We start from the raw sequence: 22,747 nt of genomic DNA, 5'->3' as shown, positions 1-22,747 counted from the left end.
GAGCAAGAGGACACAGATCTGAGCCAGTGAAATGTATGTTGATCCCATCAATCAATCAATCATACATGTACTGAAGAGGATTTTTGATCTCCTATAGATTACTTTATTGAGGACAATGTGTGGAGCAGACTAGATCCAGTGGCGCAAGAGGAGGAGGAGGAGGAGATGGAGAAGGAGGAGGAGGAGGACACCCGAATGGCGTGTCGGGGCTAATTCCAATTCCAATTCCAGCCTCTGTGTTGGGAACTGATAAAGTGTCCATCCATTACGCATGTGTCCATGTCTCTGCCCCGCCGGTACCTTAGAGGTCAGGGGAAAGGGAGCTTAGAGATTACAATATGCTTCTGGGGTCGTAGGTCACACAGCACTTGTGAAGCGGGACTAAGTGAATAAACAGGAAATGGAGTCCACGCGCGATAGAAAGAAATAATGCCACACAGAAAAAAGGGAGGGGGGGGGGGGGGGGAGACTGACTTGAAAAAACGCAATATAGTGTGTGAAATGAGGTGGACAGAACGGCAGATGCCATGCGAGATAGTGACCGTTCCCGGGCTTCCTCTGTTCTTGGCTGCTGTGTAACTGACTCTGTGGTCCTGCCCGGACCCCTCTTTGATGAGGATTGCAGGCCACTGATGGGGAGGGGGGGGGGGGGGGGGGGGGGGAGAGGTGTGAGAAGGAGTGCAGATGTGCGGTGGAAACACCAGGCTGGTATCAGTTTTGCTCCATCCTGACCGACCTGTCCGCTGCCAAAAGGATTCCACGGCAGCAATACAATAACTCTCTTCGTGACGGATTTATTTCCTTTTTTTTTTTTTTTTACTGTGCGAGCAGGGTCTTTCATCAATCTGCTGAAGTCAATACGCACTTTAGGATATGTCATGTGATTTCTTTGGCGACTCTCACACATTTCCCCCCCCCCCCCCCCCCCCCGCCGTGGCGAGGGATAGCCGTGCGTGGCGTGACCCTGGCGAATAAGAGTGTCAAAGCGTGTCTCTCCGGCGCACACCGCCGCTCCGCCGTCGTCACATAACTCACGGCGTCCCCGTGATGTTTGATCTGCTAGAATAACTCAGTGGCAGCGCCGGGTCACTCTGCCAAGCTCTAATCAATCACTCCGATCTGTGGTCTGGCCTGGATCGATGGAGGTCCGCCCAACGCGCACACACACACACACGCACACACACAGCCACACACACACACACACACACACACCCATACATTGACATACACGTTCACAGTCACAATGACACACACACATTCATATATATATATATATATATATATATATATACACACACATTCACAATCTCACGACATGCATAGACATACATGCTCACAAACACATGCACACACACACAGATATACATTGACTATCAAACACAGACACAAAAAAATATATATACACATTTACACAAAGACAGACGCACGCAAACGCCACCAATACATAGAATTCATACTCGCACATACACAGAAATAGATATGCACATTCACAATCACACACCCACATGCATACACACGTACACACACACACAAACATTCACAATCGAGGACACACATAGACGCACACGCATCCACTTAAACACATGCGTACACACACACACACACAGAGACATAAAGTTCACTCGCGCACCGTCTCCTGATCACAAGGTGATCGAGGGCGGATCGATGCAGAAATAAAAAGCAGAACATCATCACGTCTGTCGAGGGGGCGGCGAGGGGAGCGACGGACGAGAGAAAAGGATGCTGAGGGAGAGAATACAGCAGCGGCACATACAGCATATATAAACTTATTGCAGGGAGGTGGAGAGGGAGCAGAAGGGGCTGAATCAGGGTGTGTGTGTGTGTGTGTGTGTGTGTGTGTGGGGGGGGGACGGGGAGGGGGTCAGAGAGAGAGAGAGAGAAACGGCGTCAGAACAGAAATGTGATGAGAGTAAATTTGGGCTGATAAGTTCATCCATCATGTTGATGATAGGTTTAATGTAAGCCGACAGCCCATGTGGGGGGAAATGAGCTCCCCCGCGTGTGAGTGAAGCCGTCATGTCATGACAACACGCAGCCGCTGAGGCTGATCTATCGGCCCGGAGAGGGAGACTAGCTGTGAACTTATTGGTGGTGGTGCTGGTGGTGGGGAAACAGCGAGGGGCGAGGGGTTGATCGTTTTCGATGCTCGAGACCCAGAGACTCCAGAAGGTTCGACGCTTGAATGCTTCCGACTTGATACCGCCGGTGGCACGAGATCATCAGCTCTTAGTGCTGCATTAAGGATCAGGAGTCATCATACCGAAGTATAAGTACTTTTTACTTTCAAACTTTTATATCAGTTAAAAGTTAAAAAAAAAAAAAAAAGTGAACCATTAAAATGAAGTTTTTCTTCGTTCCTGGATGGGATGTCCAAGTGTGAGGTTTGTAGGAATAGTTACCCAGAAGCAGTAGCGACCGCCAGTGCTATGAAGAGCACCTCGGCACCCGTGGTCGTGTGCAGCGTTGCAAAGGCGTCGGCAGTATGGTGGATGTTCTGTACATCTTAAGGAGGACGTCCTGCCTGCTCAGCAGATCAAGACCCATGGGCCACTTATTGCCGACTCATTACATGTGTGCATTGCTATTTTTACCGGCAAAAGGAGCCATGATATAGAGCTCGCTTTCACAGCGGGCCATGCTCCTACTTTGCAACCAGGTAGACATTTTTCAGGGGTTATTCCATATGATGCACATGTGTTCCTCACTCTGAACTCAACCCCGCCAAACCATGACTCAAACCGTGACCAAAATCACTAAACCTTGTATCCTACACATAACCATTTTAAACAGTCTAATATAAAATACAGCAATAGTCGACGGCTAATATTCAATAGTACCTATCTATAGGAATGGTAAAATGGTAACTGGTCGCTATGCGTTCAACCGACGCAAACCACCTATAGGCCGGGAGAGGAACTGCACGTATGTCTACCACGAGGCCTTCGCAGGACGCTCAGTCACAACCAAATCATAGAACAACCAAGACATACTGTCAGACACACTGAAGGCCCTGCGAAAGGTGGGTTAAAATGATGACCCAAAGTTAAACTAATAAACACATTTCTGTCCTTACGGAAGTATTGATCAAGCCTTATCAAACCTGATCATGTGACGGTGCTTCCTTGAAAACATATAAAAGACAACCTCAGACAGTCTAATATAAAATACAGCATTATAATTAACTGTTGAATCTACTCGCTGCATTTAACCTCAACAAAGCCCTTTTAAACCGTACGCCCTTAACCATCTCTCATCCAGTGCCTTAAAAACCCTCACGGCACATCGGCGAGCACTGAGGAGGTCCTCCCATTGATTTTGAAAAGCCACTGCCCCGCCCCCGCCCCCCAGCAGCTTCACATTACCTGTGGGACTCGGAGGAGACCACCACGACGCGGGCAGGCGCCGACCGCCGCAGCACTTCCTGCAGGCCTTGCACCAGCAGGAAGTGGCCCAGGTGGCAGATCTGGAAGGTGGACTCCAGGCCGTCCTCCGTCAGGCGCCACGGCTGCGTGCACACGGCCGCGTTGCACACCAGGACGTGCAGGGGACTGGGGAGGCGGGGCAGGGACACAGACACAGGGCGGGGTCAGACGAGGGCTGTACGAGGACCTGAGTGTCGGTCGAAATTGTAGTTTTTGGCGTTTTTTGGCATCGACTGTTAACACACTGAGAAGGTTCCAGATGATGCAGTAAAATGTTTTATTGAAAGGAATGCATCTGATTTAGTTATTGTGTGATCAAATGACAAACCGTTAGACAACAACACAGTAATAAGCACTCTAGGGAGTCACAAGCCTCGGTGTTATGGACTCAAAGCTAGAACCATGAGGAATCACTGCCACTAAATTTATGAAACGAGGCAACGGCACACAGTGGCCATGTTGGCAAATTGAATCGATAATTACAATATCAGGCCAAATAATCATAATAACTATTATTGTTATAATCGTGCAGCCCTAGGTTAAACATTCACACCTGCAGTACTGTAGTGCATGTTTATTTTCGATCAAAATTGCATTGAATGAAGTTAATCAAGATGAAACCTGTAAAACACGGTACAACAAAGGTATACCTATAAGTATAAGTATAATACCGGTATGTTTAAAGTGATGGACAACAGGATCTAAAAACATAATTAAAAACAACAGATCACAGAGAAATTCATCCACGACACACCTACAAAATATATTGTCAACAAAATGTAAAAAATTATATTAATATACATCTCAAGGCAGCTAATGAACTTTTTTTTAAACTACACTTTGGTGTAGTTGGTACTTTCTGTAGGTTTGAAACACTGTAGCTTCATTCAGCTGTACCGTAAAGTGACTGTAGGATAATTGGTATCCCGCGTGGCCACCTAGCCAGGAGGGTAAATAGACTCCACACATTAAAATCAGCTGGAAGGAACAGAAGGAAATCGACAGATTCGATTACGCAACATCGCCATGGATTTGATGGAACATCATTTTTTGATGCTTAATGCACACCTTGATAACCCTAAATGACGTAATTAGAAGTAAATTATGGATTTCTGTTGGCCATCATTTCAGGTAAATCTAACGACCGTCCACCTAGCCATTTGTCATGAGCTCACCGTGCGTTGATTCAAATTTGGAAAATAACATTTTCTGAGGGAAAAAAAAGAGTGCAAACTAAGTTAATCTGTTTTGATGAATTGGAGAAAAAGCGGCACGCAGCAGGTACGATATGTGGGGGGGGGGGGGTCTACTTATGACATTATAGGCTTGGAAGAAAGAGATAGAGAAGGAGGAGAAGGAGGAGGAGGAGGAGAAGGAGGAGGAGGAGGAGGAGGAAGGGAGAGAGAAGAGTCGGAGGAAGGGAGGGAGAAGAGAAGAAAGGGAGGGAGGCGAGGAGGAGGAGGAGGAGGAAGGGAGGGGAAGAAGAGGAGAGAGTGGAGGAGGAGGAAGGGAGGGAGAAGAGGAGTAGGAAGGGAGGGAGAAGAGAAGGGAGGGAGGGAGGGAGAGGAAGAGGGGTGTCCGGTTCCAGAGTGTTATCGGTCCAGCAGACCTCAGCAGGCCCGAGGAGACTCCGACGGCGGGAACGCTGATATGATACAGTGGTTTCCAGGGCGACCTCCCCCAGGGTCTGACAGCTACAGGAGATGCTGAATGGAGCTGGCGGCGCGCCAAGGAAAACAACACTATCAACAGAGATCCTAAAACCCTTTCATAGCGATCCTAAAAACCCTTTCACACAGAAGACCAAGGAGGGGAGTCTCTTCCGCAGACTGTAAATAAATATGAACGCAGCGTCTGTGACGTCACCCATTGGTTTACACACGACCGTTATGCGTTACCGGCGACGCCATTGCTTGAAATTGTTGGCCCATTGAGGCAATTGCAATAGTCTATGGCCAAAACTCATTGATATTTAATAGTACCTATCTATAAGAATGGTAAAAAGGTAACTCGTAACGTTGTGTTCAACTGACACAAACCACCTATAGGCCGTGAGAGGAACTGCACGTTGGTCTACCAGTGGGGCTTCACAAACAGTCGGCCACGGCTGCCGTCACAACCAAACCATAGAACCACCGAGACACTGTCACGACACTGAAGGCCCTGCCAAAGGTGGGTTAAAAATGATGACCCAAAGTTGAAATAATAAACACACTGCTGTCCTTACGGAAGTATTGATTAGGCCTTTCCAAATCGGATCATGTGACAGTGACACCGCTTCCTTGAAAACATATAAAAGACAACCTCAGACATGATTCAAAATGTTCCCCCGATCATGTGACAGCGAACAAAGACGGCAGGATTGGTCAGGGGCAAGGACAAATCCTTGTCGGGTGACAGTGTCGCTTCAGCGAGCTCGGAAACCACGGTAACAGCCGAACAACCCAAACACACGCCACCAATTTTTAATTTCTTCCATTAGAATTAATTATGAGGCCGAAGGCAATTTGTGTACCCTGTGTTTAAGACTGCCTACCGGATTAATTAAAAACTGGATGCTGGAAAATTAATGTGTGGATTGTTATGCCTTGCTATAATGAGCCATCCCATGCTATTACAGAGGAGTGCAGTCTACGATCACCTTCAGGCCTCCCAACACATTGGGTTCATTAAGGAGCAAAAAGCCAGTCACTTACAAGTCAACTTACTGGAACTACAGACTGCCCACGTCAGCGCTTTATCAACGCAACACACGCCTCTTTCAGATATTTACATTTACACCGAAAAAAAACAACTGGGTCACAGCCGCTATTGTAAAGCTACTGTAAAGTATGGAAGAAAGGGAGAGGGCTATTACTTTGATTTGTCTTGGTGGTTGAACATAGATATTATACTGTGTACAGGACACAAGGCAGATAAACTAAGATTGGAGTTTTGTTCTTAAGCAAAGATCCTAACAGAAAATAAGGGCAATAAGGCAATAAGAAAATAAGGGCAGGTTGTTTTAAGATAATATTTCGCTGCATCAAGAGCAGTAGGTTTTAAACTTTTGACCATAAACCCAGTACTTCCCAGTTCCTTTTAAGTATTATGATGCAAATATACAGACCTCGATGGTGGTCACTTCCCATGACACACTGGTCCCTCCCAGATCCTCACCCTGACCTTGCTTAACCTTCACAACCTTTAGCCATCTTGTATTCGCCTTGCATTGCAGAGTTACACCTCAACTGAACCATCCTTAATCCCACACCCAAAATAAACGAGAACACGTAAGAAGTACATAAACACTACTTCAAACGCATCACGGCATCGTCCGCCGGAAACATCTGTATGGATCCACACCAGGAACAAAAACACCTGTCCGAAAACATAAAGGGGCGTGACCACGAAAACAAAACGCGCGGAAAAACAGAAAACTTTGTGGGTGGGAAGCCCAGCAGAGAGGAGAGACCCTGCCGCCCCCCAGCCCCCCCGCACTCAGTGAGCTCCGCTGAGTCTGCTTAGAAGGTAAAAGCCCTGTTAATCCAACTGCCCACCAGCTAGTCCCTCTCTCATAAGCGCACAGGCTAATGAATGTCTTTAATAGGCCTAGCGCCGCCGCCCACAGCGAGGTCCCTGCGTCCACATTAAGGCAGCGCGCGCGCGTGCCGTGCATTCTCAGCGCTGGTCAAAACACAGCGTTAACAGCCAGACGGGGAGGCATGAGCGTGTATATTTACCTGGAATAACACCCCCCCCCCCCCCCCCCAACACCCCCCCCGGCCCTGACCCTCTGACCCCGGTGATGATGTGGGCCAGCAGGAAGAGATTGCCTGGGAGAGCTAGCAGGGCTCCGGCGCTGGTCATTAACACTGCAGCTTTATTAAAAAGGTAAACACCGGGCCACTGGAAGTGCGCGTGTGTTTGTGTGTGTTTGTACGTGTGTGCGTGTGTGTGTGTGTGTGTGTGTGTGTGTGTGTACGTATGTGTGTCACACACACACAGGCACGCACATGCATATTCACGCTCAAACACAGAAAAATTAACATTCATTCATACGCACGCACACAAAGTGAATGTAAAATGCTACAGATCCAGGCTCAAAGGGCAGACATCCCTCCAGCAGTGCATACTTCATATTAATATATGGTCAAAATACTGCAATTATTGAAGAAAAATAATAATGATATAATAATGATATATGATATAACGCAGAGTTTGTGCTTCCATGACAGAATTAGTGCATGTTTGAAATATAACAACCTTTTTCAAAATAAAAGGTTAGGTCCCAGCTGTAAAATAAAAGCTAAAGAGCCACGTTAAAGGGTAGAAAATCTTTAACACTACTGCCTTTTCGTAAGCTCAGTGGTCAATAACAGCACCCACCGAGTCTGCACAAATGTCAATATGCAGGTCATTTCATTTCAGATGACAGCCGATTAAAGCAGGGGTGAATGGAGCGAGGGCAGGTTGGAAGCCATTGCCTAATAAAACACTTAAAATAAAGCAGAGGAGGAAAAGAAAAGGAACAAAGGAAAATAACAAAGCTCTGATTACATTTCACCTGTCAATGGCGGCACACAGTGTGTGCGTGTGTGTGTGTGTGTGTGTGGGTGTGTGTACGTGTGTGTTTGATTATGTAGGTTTGCACAAATGTGTATTTATATTCACAAAGAGAGGTCAAAAGGTCTGCGCTCATAATTGCCTGTTTGTGTATGTATGTTAGCGTATGTGTGTGTGTTGGTGTGTGTGTGAGATTATGCAAGACTGTTTAAGTGCGTGTGTGTGTGTGTGTGTGTGTGTGCGTGTGTGCGTGTGTGCGTGTGTGTGCGTGTGCGTGCGTGCATGTGCACATGTGTGTGTGTGTGTGTGTGCGTGATGCCTGAAGACATGCGTGCAGTAGTAATAGAGTGGTGGGAGTCTGGGACAGCTGCCCAGTGCCATTCCCAGCTCCCAGCTCCCAGTCTCCACTCTGCTCTGCTCCCCTTCTGATGAGAATTAATGTACTCTGACGTCCCCGGGGACCCCCAACCCCCCCCAACAACGTCTCGTACCCTAGCCCGGCCACAGCCCGTCCGGGCTGCAGTACATCCCCCTGCAGTACCATCTAATGAAGAAATACAACCGAAAACACTGAGCCAGAAAGACAGACAGACACGCGCGCAAACAGAGAGACAGACGGAAAAGACCGCCATCGACACAAACGGAGAGACGGATAGACAGACAGACGGACAGACAGACCGCCAGTCGGCCGAAACGGACATCTACGCAGACAGACAGACAGACAGACAGACAGACAGACAGACAGACGGACAGACGGACAGACAGACAGACAGTCAGAGAGTGAGTGTGGCTAAACAGAACGAATGTGCGTCAGAGGTCCCACGGGTTGAGCATTTGGTGAGAGAGAGAGAGGCTAAGAGCGAGAGAGAGAGCGCGAGAAAGAGAGAGAGAGGGGGGGGGGGGGCGTGCGAGAGAGCGAGCGAGGGACGGTAGAAGACAGCCACCATGGCGTTTGGCTTTGGCCCAGGACCCGTGCCCTCCACGGCCACAGCCCGCCCCGGGGCTGCCATGGGCTACAACTGCCCTACCTCTCCCCATGGCCCACACACACACACACCTGTGTTTGTGTGTGCATGTGTGTGCGTGTCTGTCTAAATTGACAGAATAGACGAGCCGATGGAAAGTCATGGGAATGGCGAGGGAGAAGACACACATATGCCATAAGAGCTGACCGCCGTAATTAACCCACTGACATCGTCGGGTTCCGACGTTGAACCAATGTCAAAGATACACAGATCACAACTCTGTGGTCGAAATGCTGGAAATAAGAAGATGTCCACAAATACGTATTGAAATTGCACAGATCATTTTGCACAGGTGCACAGATCACTGTCTGAGCGGCGCAGCTCCGGAACCGGTCTGGGGGGTCAACAAGGGGTCATTCTGAATCTGACGGGGATATACTCACATGTTCTTGGCCTTGAACGCCTCCGAGAACTCCCGCACTCCGCGGAGCGAGGCCAGGTCACACATCATGGCCTCCACCCTGGCTTTGTGCTGCAGAGAGGAACACACATCGACGGAAAATCGTTGAACGAACTACATGAGCACGACATGACGTCACTCATACAAACGGCTTGCAACGGGACCGTTAGGACAAAGTTATGCAACGCATCGGAGAGTAGTTTCCTCTTGCATGAGGAAAACTAGATTTCTTTACGGCTCCCACGTTAGTAGTGAGACCGTTTCAGAAAAGGCTGGGAGGCAGCCGTCCGATTGTTTAAATTTAATCATCAGCCAGCTTCCTATTGCATAGCTTTCCATGTTGCGCGTGTGTGTGTGTCGGTGTCGCTGTCTGTGTCTGTGAGCGTGAATTTGTGCATTCATGTGTACATGGATGTGTCTCTATGTGTCTGAAGGTGTGTGTGTGTGTGTGTGTGTGTGTGTGTGTGTGTCTCTGTGTGTGCACGTGGACGCGTGTGCATGTGTGTGCGTGCGTGCATGAGCTTGTCTGTTCGCACCAGAGTATCTTGTTGCAGACCATATGTTGGGAGACAGGAGAGGGAGAGGAGAGGAGCAGAGAAAGATAGATGACTGGAGAACTGAATGCATAACTGCATTTACACGCTATGCCGAGGCACGCTAAATATTCATCCCCTCCTCTAGTGATTGCCTGGAAGACAAAGGCTTTAGCCAACACACACCGAGAGGCAGGCAGGAGGAATCACACTTTCTTTCTTCACACCCCCCGATTTCTGAGGCTTAACAGAAGAGTGCCTATTTATATTCCCGGCTCCCTGTCATTTTATGTCCCTAAACAAGCCCTTAGGTCCTGTTCTGCTGCCCCTTCTGAGTCTTAAATGTCCCTGTGGTACTACTGACAGTAGAGAGGTAGCTTTCACTTACTACGCCCCACAAAGTCAGTGAAGCTGACTTTAAGGGCTTTTTTTTCTTTTTTGGGACAATTGCAAATATGTTTACTATTTGGCTAATAGAGCCTTGCACTGTCTTTTCTTCCATCCTTTTCCCCTTCATCCGGAAGATATATAATGAACTTAAGTGTAAGATCGCAAAAACATAATTGCCACTGTGAATGAAAATTGCCATACAAAGTTTCCTAATGATTTTCCCCTCACTTGTCTCGTGAGTATGCTAGAGGTGTCATCTACTGCAGGCCTGTGAAGCTCTTGGAGAGTGCACTTGCCACAAAGTCCTCAACAAAACAAACACCGGTCCTGTCTCAATTTCCCATCTCCTTGTCTGTGAAACGGCAGGTCGAGCCAACGCTCGCCTGGCCATACGTCCGTCCGTGCATCCGCTGGCCCTGTCCGTGATACCCGTGATACGGATCTCTCTATAGCTTCCCCTTCCTCTTCCTTCCTGAGACGGGGGGGGACGTACACATTCTATATCACCATGACATATGATCACGCGTGACCTTAGCGTGTAGCGTGCAGGGCATGGAGCGTGACTCAGGCTTACGGTCCGACATCACAGACCGACCGCTAACCCCCCCCCACATCCCCCCCCCCCCAGGGAGAAGGAGGGACGTGTTTGTTCCCTGAAGTCCCGGGCTGAGATGAGGGCCGGTTCTGGAAAACAACCATTATTCCCGACGCTCCATCTCTGTTTCGTTTACGTCCTTCTCCTCCCCAGGGGGGGGGGGGACCACTTGTCAACTCACATTACTCCCCCGAAGAAGACAATTTCAGCATTTCTCTTACACACACACACACACACACACACACACACACACACACCAACCAACCATCCCCGCCTTCTGCGCACATGTATGCTCAGAACATGCCCATACCCCCCCCCCACACACACACACACACACGGACCCCCCCCACACACACACACACACACACACACACAAAATGCTAGTCCCGTGGGCGTCATGTGAGATTGTCGCTTTCGCCACGTGTCTGTCTTCCCGGGGAGAGCGCTACACGACACACTCCAGCAAGGGCGTTGGGCGCGCCAGTGAGCACAGCCCCTCCAAGCAGGCAGGCCTTCAGCATGACTTCACAGGGAAACAGAACTTATCAGGCGTTTTACACATACCTTCACTGCCCTGGGGTCTGCTCACATCTGCACACACGCACCAAGGTGCGCACACACACACACACACACACACACATATATATGTATGCGCACAGGCACATGCTTACACTCACACACACACACACACAGATATATTCGCACTCACGCAGGCAGACACACATACACAGAAACTCACAGAGAAATGGCATCAGAATGGGATGTTTTGAACACAAACACACGTACGCACGCGCCCATACGCGCACACACGCACGCACGCACACACGCACACACACACACACACACACACACGTGCATGTGCCATCGGAATGGGATGTTTTGACTCAAGGGTAAAACTACACTATCATACCATCATCTATGCCTGGGTTATTCTCTTGATGTGCCTCTACACCATTATATAGATGATATTACATGGCATTAAAGAGCTGATTATGGCCATTATAGACATGATTTTAGGGTACAAGTGTTATATGATCCGACGAAAGCTGTAATCACAGATGAGAAGAAACAATTGGCTAGTTTAATGACTTTTCAATTTGAATACACGTTACAAATTCCGCCACACACACACACACACACACACACACACAGACAAACACACACACACAATCAAACACACTGAACAGACACTCAAAAGGCTTTCTGAAATGCTGAATTGAAATCAAGAGAAAACCAACACACGCCTGGTAATTTACTGTAAAGGTCACACTAGTAAATACATAATTACTGGCTCAGAATAAAACTCTGCAGGGTACATGCCCCCATGCGTGCGTGCGTGCGTGTGCGTGTGTGTGTGTGCGTGTGTTTGCGCACGTGTGTGTGCGTGCATGTGTGAATGTCAGTGCATGCAGCGGAGAAATGAGCGCGTGTGTCACCCAGAGCAGCCGCTTTGCACCGAGTTTGGAGTTTATCTCTCCCCCTCTCCAGAGAGGAGGAGGAGGAGGAGGAGGAACAGCAGAAGAACAGGGGAAGAGGAGGAGGAGCAGGAGGAGAAGGAGGAGGAGGAGAAGGGACAGGAGAAACAGGAGGAGCAGGAGGAGGAGGAGGAGGAGGAGGAGGAGGAGGAGGAGAGCGGGAGCAGGGATGTAGGCACGTAAGACAAAAGATGATAGGGGGGAGGAGGGGGGAGGAGGGGGAGGGTGAAGAAGGAGGACCGCTGGAGCAGATCTGGAAGAAGGAGGGGAGCTGCCTGCCTGCACTCCTCCCACTGCAGAATAAAGTCTTGTGAAGAAAATAAAGTTTATTGCCTGGAAAGAGGAGGAGGAAAAAAGCATGTAAAAATCATTAAAGCGATAGAGGTGAACAATTAGACAGATGGCCGGGTTTGGGGAGAAGACGAGGGGGAGCTAGAGTGATGGGGAGAAGGAGCAGGAGATTGTGGAGGCTTTTTTTACGAGCGGCCTGACGACTCCTAGGTCTGTTTCAAGGGCGAAGGGGAACGTGAGAGCGGGCGAAGCCTCTCTGGTTAACTCGCTGGAAACGCTGAGTGGGCACCCCTACGCCTGGGGTCCATGATGACAGGGAGCCCCGCGCACGCTCGCTTGCACACACACACACACACACACACACACACGTATACATGCACAGTACACACACACAAGCGCACATACACACACACACAAAACATATACATGCACGGCGCGCGCGCACACACACAAATACACGCATACGTCCAGACAGACAGATACAAAAATATTTAGACACATAGATATAGAGTGACCGATAAACACAAATTTACAAATGTACAGCAGATAGAAAATACAGATGGATAGTATCTAGACGCACACAGATACACACATAGGGCGATGTTCACCCAACTCAATATAGACGCACACAAACACATGCACATGAACACACAAGCGACTTTTGATCACACACACTGTGTGGACCAAAGTTGCGACGCCGAAAATAAACAACAGAACAAAAAGGAGAACTCCAAGGTCAACTTGACCCTGCCACATCTCAGCAGCCCTGAGAACAGCTGTCCATAGCATCACATGACCTTTAGGACTTCATCCCACCAGGGAGGGAGAGACAGACGTAGAGATAGACACACATAATAAACAAGAGGCTGCTTGAGGAGGAGAAAGGGTGAAATAAGTGAAGATTTGTGTGTGTGTGTGTGTGTGTGTGTGTGTGTGTGTGTGTGTGTGTGTTTGTGTGAAAACGAAAACATAATAGTCTCAGTCTCTCGCTATCTGTGTGTCCCTCTGAGAATGTGTGTGTGTGTGTGTGTGTGTGTGTGTGTGTGTATGCGCGTGTGTGTGTGTGTGTATGCGCGTGTGTATGTGAGTGTACGTGTGTGTGTGTGTGTGTGTGTGTGTGTGCACATGCGCGTGTGTGTGTGTGTGTGTGTGTGTGTGTGTGTGTGTGTGTGTGTGTGTGTGTGTGTGCACATGCATGCGCGCGTGTGTGTGTGCGTGCGTGCGTGTGCGTGCGTGTGTCTCTCTCTCTCTGGATGAGAAGTTGATCAGGCCAGTGGATTATGATGGAGAGGTGGGGCGGGGTGGGGGTGGTGTAATGCAATTAGAGCTGGGGCTATCCAATCCAATCAAATGAAGGGGGCTTTAGAGCGGGGGGGTGGCGGTGCGGGGGAGGGCTATCCTGCTCAATAAGTAAGACACCGGACCACTCTGTGGACCAACCAAACACACACACATACACACACACACACTCTGCTGATCCCTCTAATAGTACGGGAGCCCCCCGTAATGGACGCAAGCGAGTGGAACCGCCAAATAATACACTGTCTTAATGCACTCACACACACAGACACACACACAGACACACAGGCGCACTAATAAATACACTAACACACACAAACACTGATACACACACACACACACACACACTGGTGCACGGATACACACACACAGGCACACTAATACATACAAAAACACACGCACACACGCACACACACACACACACACACTGGTGCACGGATACACACACACAGGCGCACTAATACATACAAAAACACACACACACACACACACACACACACACACACACACACACACAAGCACTTAAATCGCAACACTTCTGGCCTTAAACAGGAGTGAAGGTGATGGTCCGGGCGCCAGGGGAGAGGGAGTCATGAGGTTAAATAAAAGAAAAGAAGGGGCTTCACCTCCATTTGGACCAAGTGGCGGGCGACGGCGAGCCTTCAGGACAGGACAGACCAGAGGATCCAGTGGGTGAGGAGGACGCTCATGTTTTAACGACAGGTGCAGACATTATAAGGAGTGGTGAATAAGCAGCAGAGAGAGAGAGAGAGAGAGAGAGAGAGAGAGAGCCAGAGGGAGAGCCAGGGTGAGAGAGTGAGAGAGCGAGAGCGAGAGGGGCGCAGTGTGAAAGGGCACCTTATGAAAGCAATTAGAGAAATGACTTTGAGTCCCTTCTTCCTGCTCGGCAGATTAGCCCGCGTCTGGGCGCAAGGAGGGAGGAGAGGACAGGAGGAGAGGAACTAAAATCTCTGTGCCCTTGTCCACGCCACGCTGGTCTAACAAATTGGTCATCAGCTTTTAAAACTCTGTTATCGGGGAGAAAAAAGAAATGTGTTTGAAAGTGTGTGTGTGTGTGTGTGTGCTTGAAAGTGTGTGTGTTCTTGTGTGTGTGTGTGTGTGTGTGTGTGTGTGTGTTGGGAGGGTCCAGTAGGGAGGGTCCGTTTGAATGTACCGGCACTATATCATTCTGGCACGTGAAATGATGTTGGCTCATAAATACCAAATAATCTCATCTCTACCGCGGTGAACGCACGCACACGCACCAAAGAACCCACAACATGGCAACACACACACACACGAAACAAGCAATATCCCTAACAGCAAAGTGGCCCACCAAGTCAGACGACAAGGAACAAGTGTGGTGTGCGGCTCAAAGGAAACGGACCCGACGCAATCATAGGTCATTCACGTCGCAGCACTGCAACGCATGCATGCATGTGCTCCTCCTACTCTAGGCCTCCATACACCAACAAGCAATGAGATGCATGCGCACGCACACAGACACACAAACACAAATACATGCAAAAAACACGCATTGCCTGCACCCACACGTGGGCACACACACATAAACACACAAACACACACACACACACACACACAAACACACACAATTGCAATTAATAGAAAAGGCAGGTCTCTGGCGAGGGATAGAAAGTGTCTGATCAGCACATGCACACAGAATATGCAATTTCCCCCCCAGTTAAGTCTGTATTAAATTGATTTCTTCTTTCTCTGACATGGGCCGGATTTCTCCCCCCTGCTAGCGAACGTGGGATAATCTACAGGTTTTCCCTTTCCGGAAATCAAGTTACAAATCAAGCGGCTGGGGAGGTGAGAGAAGGACGGAGATGATTTTCCAAATGAGAAACCCTGAGTACGAGAGAGAGAGAGAGACGTAAACGTGACGATCGCTTCGACGTGGAGAGAGCGATGGGAGAACACCCGTGCACGAGCACGCTGGTGCACGTCACCGTGCGTATTGCGCGCGTGCGGGCGGGCGGGCGGGCTGGCTGACAGACAGGTCAAAGGTCAATGTCCAATAGAAGTGCTGACATTCCGGCTCAACGAAGCGAAGGAGTTATATGGAGAGCTATGTTAGCCCACGCTGCATTAATGACCAGAATTAATGATTCAGATTAATTAGTTAGGGGGGTTTAATCAGTTCATCACTCACTCAGGCCTGCTAGAGAGCTGTGGGGTTTCCTACCTAAACAGAATGGAGCCAAACGGTTCACACTCATTCATAGTTTTCTCAGGGAGGGATTCGGTTGCCGCTTTTATTTTTGGTTCAAACATTTTGAGCGCTGCGTGCCAAAGCACGATTCATGGTCATCATATCTCGCCATACCATATCGTGTATCAAACCTTTGTTGGTACAATTTATGATAACTTCTTCATGTCTGTGTGTCTGTGAAATGAATATGCTCAATTGTAATTCAACGGTATTCACACGGGAGAACAAGCTGCTGTTCTTGAATTTGGGACATACTCATTTGAGAGTTGGAAACATTTCATTCTGCGCTTTAACCATGATAAAATACAAACACAACTGGCGTCAAAAGAGGGGACGAAACGGATCGACGCAGGAGTGACAAATGGAGGGAGAGAGGGACTCAGACAGACGGGTGGAGAAGGAGCGAGAGATGGAGCAAGAGATAGAGAGAGTGATATGGAGAGACGGAGGGAGCGAGACAGAGGGGAGACAGAGATGGGAAGTGAAGGGGACAGGACGGCGGTCATCATAATTGCAGAGTTTGCGTTTCCAACGCAGACAGAGATGGGCCGCGGGGCCCGAAGTATGTATCCCATTTCACACAAACAAACACACACATGCAGACACAGACATAGACACACACACACACTTGCTTACAAGAACATACAAGGCACCGACGCAAACGCAGACACACGCGTCACAGCCACCCTGGTGAACCCTCGGTGTCATTAAGGTCCGATGCCTACAGAGGCCACCGTGAAGTGCCGTGTTATTTACGCCTAGAAAGAGCCAGTTATACAGGTTGGATTCAACCTTCACCTCTGTCGTTATCTTTATATTTCCTTCCATATATAACCCTGCCAATCCTCCCTGACGTGACCCTTCGTTCGTCTCCCTCGAGGGTCTTCCTCGGCTCTCGTCAAGGCGGGAATGATGTGATCCACTTGCTCTTTTTTTCTTTTTTTTTTTAAGTGATGGCGATTTAAATAACGTGTCACTGTTCTGCGAAAGACACACAGCGAGATTTTCATCTTGATGCCCTCTTCCTCTCCTGTCTTTCCCCTCCATTTCCTCACCCCGCTCCGGCGTCTATCTCCCCCCCTCATCTCCCCCTCCCTCTCTCTCTCTCCCTCCCTCTCTCTCTCTCTCCTCATCACCGGCAGATTCGCAGACGGTGCACATTTCCCTACATGTCTTCAGTGTAACCGATACCGCCCTAACAACCAGGATTTTAATGCAATCCATATTGGACCATAATATTTCAGATCTCGGAATAAGCACTGGCAATTACATATTTACACTCAGCTTATTTTGCAATTCTGCACGGGGGGCTTTGGTGTCTGGATGAGAAGCAAGTGCAGACTTAGATGCTGATTATGTTTCAGTTAGATAACAAGGAAAAGAGGGGGGAAAAACCATAGATCCGATGCACTTTATACAAGCGGCTCAACTTTCTGTTTGATTATGTCAGCAATAAAGCACCGCTCTGACGTACAAAATAACATGAAGGTCTTCTGAGTTTTTATTTTATTCGATTTTTTTTTTACGAACGTGCCAGCAATAACATTGCTTTCGTTAAACCCGACGGTTTCATGCATGCTTTTTGCATTTCTACAGAATCGCTTGAGAATCCAGTTATCCCAGTATCCTGCGGCATGATGTATGAAACACACATATTTATACTGTTAAAAACTGAACACGATGGGCACACAGTCAGTAAACCAGCTCCTTTGATTTGGCTTCCCCACAGTATTGTTTTTTTTTTTTTGGTTCAGCCTTACAAGAGCATGAGCAGAACATAATTCAACAATAAAAGAGATCTGGCAATTAGGAAACGTGGAAGTCTTTGATGTGAAGAACTGTGTAATAGGCCTTTTGATGAGGGCGGTTTACACTCCGCAGGGTCTGCCATGCTTTTTGATTAAATGAAAACCCCCTTTGTTTGGCAAGACTGTAAACTGCTCGGCATTGTCTGTAATCACAATAGTGGCACAGATTTGTTTTACCCTTCTCTCTAGGATACTGTTATCTGCAGCGGGAAATGTTCCAAGGAAATGTTTTCTCCCGGGGGTCAAGATAGCAATTACTATTACTATCATTACTATTATTGTTCATATTATTATTTATTTTTTGTAAAAGTGACACCTTTTGGACATAGGGTTAAAAGAAAGAAAATAAGCAAGAGGGAAAGTAAGTCAAGTCAAATAACGCCATGCGAGGCAAGGGTCAACTACCCAAGAATAAATAGCAAACAACACAAATAATAAATCTAAAACAATAGTAAGAAAAGTTAGTTGAAATACAACATGAAAAATAGATGTAAAAATAATGATTTATATAAATAAATGGAAATTAAAAAGAAATAAAGAATGAATGAAAGAAGCCAATAAAAAAGAAAGACATTTTGTCCAAAGAAGACAAGCCTGAAGAGAATCACAAGGGCAGCCTCAAAGTTAAGGCACATATGTATACAGTATTTCTTTTTTTTAATCTTTTTTGTTATCTTTACCATAGAAGCACAAAGGCCCATCAAAGTTAAAGAACAACAACAAGTTGAAAGGTTAAGGAAATCCTATTAGTGATACGACTGAGGGTCAAGATAGTGTGTTAGGACAGATAATTAGACAGAAAAACCGCGGAAAATAAAAGGCAGTCATTACAGGTACCCATGTCTGTGCTTCAGACCATATTTGCATGATTTACCCTCTCTGTTGATAAGGTCATGTGTTTTGCATTCTATTATGACGCCACACAGATTTGAATAATAAGATTCACTCATCGTGTGTCTCTCAGCCCCTATAATAGATGCCCCAAAGATGTAATAATCACGTCATGTGACCTGAACAGGGGTCAGGGGTCAGGGGACAGACACAGACTGTCACCGGAGCACAGCTTTGACAGAGAATAAATGACGCCTTGTAAACTAATTGTGTTATTGCCATTTCTCAGACAGAGTGATTCAATTTGCACACGGAAGAGTCCTTCAACGAGCGAATGGAGAGACGAGGGAACGCAGGCAGAGAGAGGAGAGAGGGAAGGAGACAAGACGACACTAGAGGAGGGGAAAGACCGCCTTCCCAGAGCTTCACACTCCTCCATGCGTGGCTTCTGGGTCAGGCTACAAGCTACACGCCTGTGTGTGTGTGTGTGTGTGTGTGTGTGTGTGTGTGTGTGTGTGTGTGTGTGTGTGTGTGTGTCTGTGTGTGTGTAACTCTGGGTGGACCAAGCCATTCCACCCAATTCCCATGGGTATCAGGTATTACCAAAAACCCAATACCAAGGCCTATAGCTAATACTCAATACCAAACCAATACCCGATACACTGGCACACTGCCTTATACCTACCTTATACCACTACCTTATTGCAAACAATATGAATGGCCATAAACGACTACATGTTTCATCAGTGTATTGTAATAATGAAGAAAAAAATATAGACAGATTAAAAAAAAGAAAAAGAAAATAGAGAGAAAAAAAACAAAGTAAGAAAGAAAGAAAGTAAGGTATAAACAAGAAATAGAAACCATGGAAAGGCACAGCAGGTTATGGTGATGACAAACGGGATATGAATTCTGCCACAGGTCAAAGGTCATGAAGCTGAAACGTATGTGCAGAAACTGTACCAGGATACCACAGACATTTCATGATTGTTCTCAGTTTTCCCCCCATAATTCGGAGCGAGTAATCCCATATTACCGCGCTGCTAAAGAAGCATACATAAGGAATGGAAAAGTTTGGCTCCCTACAGGAGTGTGTTAACAGGAAAAACAGGCCCTTTGCTCATTATGTTATAGATATATAAATGCTCCAAAGCATGAAATAACCCCCGAGCCTCCCTCTCCGAATAACCTGGTTTGCAAACAAATGGTCCGCGTATACGCAGTAAAAGCCTGATTATTAAAATAATAGAAGGGATGTGCATCCACAGAACAATTCAGCACAGCATTGTGCAATTCCTCTCCCCCCCTGCCCCTTCCACTACTCCTGCCCGGCTGCTCCTCCTCCTGGGTTCAGAGTCCCTCTGTCTCTCTACAGTGCATCTTGGTCAGTTGGCCTCATAATCACTACCATCGTAATAAGTCAATTCAGATTGAGACCACCATGACTTTATAATACACCCTCTCACTCTACATGGTACACCCTCTCACTCTGCCTGGTCCATTCTCTCACTCAGCCTGGTTTACTCTAAAACTCTGCCTGGTACACTCTCTCACTCCTAACTGGTCCAACCTCAACTCTCTCACTCTGCCTGGTCCAACCTCTCAGGGCCACCCTCTCACTCCCCATGGTCCACCCTCTCACTCTCTCAGGTCCACCCTCTCACTCTCTCACTCTGTCTGGTCCACCCTCTCACCCTCTCGCTCCCCATGGTCCACTCTCTCACTCTGTCTTATCCACACTCTCTCACTCTGTCTGGTCCACTCTCTCAGGTCCACCCTCTCACTCTCTCAGGTCTACCCTCTCACCCTCTCACTCCCCATGGTCCACTCTCTCACTCTGTCTTATCCACCCTCTCTCACTCCCCATGGTCCACTCTCTCATGCCGCTTGCTCCAGCCACTCATTCATGGCTTGGCCCAGCGATCATGGAAGACATCTTACTGTACCCAAAGACGTGATGTAATGACAGCCCCTCTCTCCCAGGCCGTGACCAAAGGGGAAGAGATGAGCGGGGGAGGTTAGCGACGAGTGAGAAATGGGTAGAAAGCTCTGCTCTGCATTACCACCGAGTTATGGCCTCCATTTGCATCTCATTCAGTCTCTTTGGAGAGCCCACCACCTCGGTAACACACACCTTCAGTAATCAGGGAGATTTAGTGGGGTTGGCAGCCCACCCCGGGCACCCCCGGCTGGGGCTCACAGCCCATTCCAAGCCCCAGGCCTCGCTAAGGGCCCTCTGGGCAACATCCAAACACAGGAGAATGGCAGCACTTAACAAGACAGAAGAAGCCTAAAATAGACAAGCAGCAGGAACAGACCATAACCCAGAGACAAAACAAAGCACCGGGCTGATTGTAATAGATGGAGCCGACCCAGACGTCTGCATATTGGACGCTGTAGCCATCTCATTATTTCGCGGGAGCAAAAAAATAAAAAATAAAAAGGAGCAAAGTGAACCGCAAAGTGAACTTGTGACCCTTGCGAGGGTCGTTTTGTCTCGCAGTTGATGATGCACTCATGCCGTTCAGTCGCTATATAGCCCTGGAAACAGACGGCCCTGGAACGCGCTGGCCGGCACACGTACATAAAGGTGTGCTGTGTGTGATTTGCAGATAGTAAATGCTCCACCAGAGAGTTGGCCCTCTAGTTAGTGCTGTCTCGCGGCCGGACCCTTGCTAAGGTATTATTACCTTCACTCAGCCCTATTGATATTGTGACTGGAACATTTGTTCACTTCCTTGTTACTGCCTAGACCCCTAGCACTGCTTCCCATGCTCTGTGTGTGTGTGTGTGTGTGTGTGTGTGTGTGTGTGTGTGTGTGTGTGTGTGTGTGTGTGTGTGTGTGTGTGTGTGTGTGTGTGTGTGTGATTATGCGTGCACCTGTACGTTTCCATGCATACACCTTTGGGTATGGTGTGTATGTGTATGTGTACATGTACGTGTGTATGGTGTGTATGTGTACGTGTATGTATGTGTGTGTGTGTGTGTGTGTGTGTGTGTGTATGTGTACATGTGTGTGTATCACAGACCTCTGGGGCGGAGTGCAGTGACTGAGCACAGACAAAGAGGAAGGCTGACGAGGCTAATGGAAGAAGCTAACAGACTCACCTGGGGCCTAATCAGCTGTATAGGACACCGAGCTGTACCTATAGAAGACTCCAACACAACACTCTCTTATGTCTGTTTGTTTTGGGGTTTTCTGCACTGCGATCAGCTTCCTGATGGTCTCTATGTTGGCTGTTACCAAAGGACACCTCTAGCTCATTTCAGGTAATGTTATTCACGAACAGAACATTGGAAAACACACACATGTATCGTAAAAATAAAAGAAGGAATTTAAATCTGGATAATTTTGCTACATAGCCTAATATTTTTGTTTCTGCCAACAATTGCTCTGCTCTGGCCATTATTTCATCCAATAAAACCAAGCCTACAATGGGGTTCTTTGTTAGCCTAACTTTTGGACCATCTAATCGAATCCTTAAGGATTAAATACATTCCACAAACTGACACAAATCATTACCTTTATTTAGAAATACATCATGTTACCGAAGACGCTTTGAATGCCATCTCCCATCACCTTTCACGCCAAACCCTCACAGAAAAATCACAGAAAAGTTGGAACAAAAACAGTAGTCTTAACCAAAAACAGTTAAACTTAACCATTTCTAACCTTACACCTTAGCCATTTCTAACTTAATACGAATCTAAACATAACAATTTATATTCTCAATGATATAAATAAGTATACTTATCTAAAAGACTTATGGAAAGAAACATAGCTGGCTACTGAAGTAGATGTACTGGAATATGGTTGATATAATGCATTTTATAATAATATAGTTTATTTTAAAAACAAGAAAAACATCTTAAAAT

The 22,747-nt window shown here is 47.5% G+C and overlaps 1 protein-coding gene across 1 annotated transcript in view; it reads right to left on the bottom strand.

Moving 5' to 3' along the window:
- Positions 1-3,148: 3,148 nt before the first annotated feature.
- The window catches only part of wwox (WW domain containing oxidoreductase), a 41,716-nt gene continuing 22,117 nt past the window's right edge, over positions 3,149-22,747 (bottom strand). Inside the window, exons 6-7 of the mRNA XM_084476831.1 lie at positions 9,397-9,485; positions 3,149-3,569 (exon numbers count right to left, since the gene is read on the bottom strand). Of these exons, the coding sequence (XP_084332957.1) occupies positions 3,380-3,569; positions 9,397-9,485 (279 nt within the window). The 3' untranslated portion in view covers positions 3,149-3,379. The remainder of the gene's footprint in view (positions 3,570-9,396; positions 9,486-22,747) is intronic.

The sequence above is a fragment of the Micromesistius poutassou genome (genome assembly GCF_964030765.1).
Source record: "Micromesistius poutassou genome assembly, chromosome: 13".
Classification (NCBI taxonomy): Eukaryota; Metazoa; Chordata; class Actinopteri; order Gadiformes; family Gadidae; genus Micromesistius; species Micromesistius poutassou.
The sequence above is the reverse complement of the archived record's forward strand: the minus strand, read 5'-3'. Positions and strand labels throughout refer to the sequence as shown.